At 29.3% G+C, this 3,341-nt stretch overlaps 1 protein-coding gene across 1 annotated transcript; it reads left to right on the top strand.

Moving 5' to 3' along the window:
• The first annotated feature begins 19 nt into the window (after positions 1-19).
• Positions 20-2,147, top strand: LOC123273730. The gene is made up of 4 exons (XM_044741211.1): positions 20-866; positions 1,159-1,287; positions 1,383-1,435; positions 2,103-2,147. Exons 1-4 carry the CDS (start codon positions 680-682, stop codon positions 2,145-2,147), a joined length of 414 nt encoding a protein of 137 aa, XP_044597146.1. The 5' UTR covers positions 20-679.
• The last annotated feature ends 1,194 nt before the right edge of the window (positions 2,148-3,341 follow it).

Raw genomic sequence — 3,341 nt, forward strand, 5'->3', positions numbered from 1 at the left:
TTTGCGAATTGAGCGCCCTATCTAAGGATTTGGGAAGTACGAATGACATTAATCGATAGGTCTACGTTAGGTCCCTTTAGGTCTATAAATATTTTCGTTAGTTTACCTATAGTTTTTTTTTTAAATTGTGCGTCAAAAAATTCGAATTTTAGCACCTCATTTTCAAAAAAAAAACGAAATCTTTATCGTTTATTTTGATAAGAGTACGTACTCTTATCGTTATCGCCTATCCTGTGATCGTGGCTACGTTTGGTGACCAGATGTCACCTCGAACTCAAGTCTATCGCAATAAACATAAACCGCTTAAGTCATAAACAAGTACTTTAAGAAAGTATTACAAAAACACGTATAAATTAAACTATTGGGAATTTTTCATCTCAAGAAAAACCCAAGTATTCCTTTGTAGCCACATATACATATACATATATACAGATCCAGTTTTGCTAAGCCATGACTATCAAGGATCTTACGAAATATGCTTTTGTGCGTACCATAGTTCTCAATTAATGCATGGGTATATCAAAGTTAGCCCCCTATACTATCTTACTAATTAGTCCTATGTTATTTTTTAAAAACTTCATTTAATTCAAGATATAATGAAAGAAAGAAAATTTTCTTCAAATACATTTAGAACTTTACCACCGTCAATGATTAGTACTCTATTTTTATGGTTTAACAGATGATTAAACTTACATATCATGATTATAAAATGAAGATTTATCATTACGAAGCAAAATTGGAAGGCAAACATTTGACAGAGTTCATGCTATACACAAAACCATCCGAAGTTGATGTGGCTGAATGTTTACTTTCTTCTCTGCATGAAATACTCATGTTCACCAATACCATTTATTTTATAGTCACAGGTAAGTTCCCTGATTACCCTGATTGACAAAAAGGGCTTAGAACAATAAAAAAAGGATTTAAAAGTATTTGATTTATCGTAAAATAAATCCTTTTTCTATTGTCTTTAATTCTTTTTTAATCAGGGTAAAGAAAAGGATTAAAGACAATAGAAAAAGGATTCAAAAATTAAATACTTTTAAATTTTATTTCTTTGTTCTAAATCATTTTCTTTAATCAGGGTTTTAAGGTTAACTTTCAAAAGCTAATAAACATCAATTTTTTAATATCAAAAATTGATGTTTAATATTGTAGATGAGAAGATCGCAACAACTCATTTAACCCGTCCCAAATGGTATAATTTCAACTCGACTGAATACTTTAAATGTTGTGTCAGGTCAATAGCACTTCATGCTCAAATTTTGATGTTGGGTCTGGATGATGGTAAGCCGATACATACTTTTTCGCTATTGAATTTTATAAATTAATTCATTGATTAATTAATTAATTCTTCGACATGATTGTTCCTATTTTTAAAGGTTCTATTCACCCCCTACTCCATATTACTTGTTACACTATGATCTATGGGGAGGTGAGAGGATTAAACACTCCTAAGAAAAAGGATTATGGGTTGACATCATACCTATTATTAACTTGACTATTTTAGAAGTTGACGAAAAACCATGCATTGTCGCGACTACTGAACGCAGAGTTCATTTAATAAATTTCTTCTAGAGAATTATATTACATTTTTAATTTTCATTTTATATCATGAAATTCTCAAATTGTATGAACGAAACCTATGTATATACTGATTTTACTGAGATGGTTCACTTAATAAAAATTTTTCTTCATTATTCTTTATAAATATTTTAACTCCATATTATCAACACACAATAATACTTGTTGGAAAAATAACGATAAAGGACTCATCCGAGGCCCCGTAAATAAAATAACTTAAATATAGATCATTTAATTAGAATTATAATGTTTTATTGATTGAAACCTCATAATTAAGTAATGGTTAATCTAACTTATCCATCGCTAGGTCGTATTAATTAATATCTTGTAAAAAAAAATGTATTTACACTTGTGGTGGTGGAGATGTAAATAAAATAACTTTATTTAAAATCTTTTAATGAGGATCCAGTGGAAGGCAAGTGTGATTCCAGCGATGATGCCAGCACTCGCAGTTATAATTACAGCTATATTTGGCTGTATTAATAATGTTTTAATGTTAAAAAAACTTTTAATTAAAGGTGATGGTGCATTTGACTGATTCATTACTTGGTGATGTTAACTGATATGTTTGAAAAAGTCCTATCGGCGAATGTGGGTGTACCATGCAATCGGGTAACATCGATTTATCCGAAAACCTAGTTTCTTTCAGTCTAAAAACGTATCAGGGACAGATTGTTCCCTCCACAATTTTGAAGCAAATACTATTCAATACAGTCATACTTAGTACAGATGATATTTTGAGGCAGGCAGATTTTAAGCTAGTTAAATTTGTATACAGTTCAATTTTAATACACACGACTGCTGAATCTATACAACAATACCACCAACAAAGTTTATATTTTAGCAACTTAATACCAAAAACTATTTGAATTGACATATTATTCTGCCACATAATAATTACTCCTTATCTGTATTATTGCTCTATCATTTTATGGCCCCATGTGTATGGCGCCATTCGAAGAGAGAGTAGGGGCGATGGCTTTCACGCCGTGCGAATTCACGGTTGCGTTACACTTTCAGTTGTTTGTGAAACTTGTAACCGTTTGGGTAGTGTCACGCAGTATCACGTGTTGCAACACAAAATAATTTTTATTTATTGATTTATAGTTTATATTATTTAATTAATAGTTTATATTTATTTTATTTATTTACTAAATGAATAAAAAAATATTTCATCACGTACGAAATCCCCGTATAAAAATACCTGATAAAATTTATGAAGGGTATGGATATTGTACGTATAAGACTGTTGGCGATGTCAGGTTAGTAATATATAATTTTAAGTAAGATTGTTAATGATTGTGAGTTAGCAGTCATCTGACATTTAAAAAATAATTTTTTTCACAAGTAAATTATGAAAAAAATTATTTCTAAAAAATTGACAGGTGTAATTTGTTTTAATTTCTAGAAGTGGAATTTTTTGACTAAAATTTTTTCTATAATAATTTAATTATTATAAAAATCAAAAAAATTGACAGATTTCTGTTAACTTTAGTATCATGATTGTTAATACTTTTTGCATGCTCTAACGTAAGCCTTGATATTGTTATTATAAATCTTTACAACAATACTTTCCATATCTTTTTCTTAAGACCGAGAATTTCTTAGTCGAGTTTGTTCTGGATTTCTACGTTTTTATATCCTAATAATTTTATAGCAAATATTTATTTATAGGATTAAATACGTTGATGAATTGATGATTCCCAGTTTTTAAGGCTTATTATGGTTTTCATCTTTTCTTAGAAGAATTTCCTTAC

Source organism: Cotesia glomerata, unplaced genomic scaffold, assembly GCF_020080835.1.
Source record: "Cotesia glomerata isolate CgM1 unplaced genomic scaffold, MPM_Cglom_v2.3 scaffold_1267, whole genome shotgun sequence".
Lineage (NCBI taxonomy): Eukaryota > Metazoa > Arthropoda > Insecta > Hymenoptera > Braconidae > Cotesia > Cotesia glomerata.

Bases quoted from the DNA above. Each gene is read 5' to 3' on its own strand.
- LOC123273730 (XM_044741211.1), top strand. From the start codon at position 680: ATGATTAAACTTACATATCATGATTATAAAATGAAGATTTATCATTAC. The intron at 867-1,158 runs GTAAGTTCCCTG...TTAATATTGTAG, and splicing joins CATTTATTTTATAGTCACAG to ATGAGAAGATCGCAACAACT. The intron at 1,288-1,382 runs GTAAGCCGATAC...CTATTTTTAAAG, and splicing joins GATGTTGGGTCTGGATGATG to GTTCTATTCACCCCCTACTC.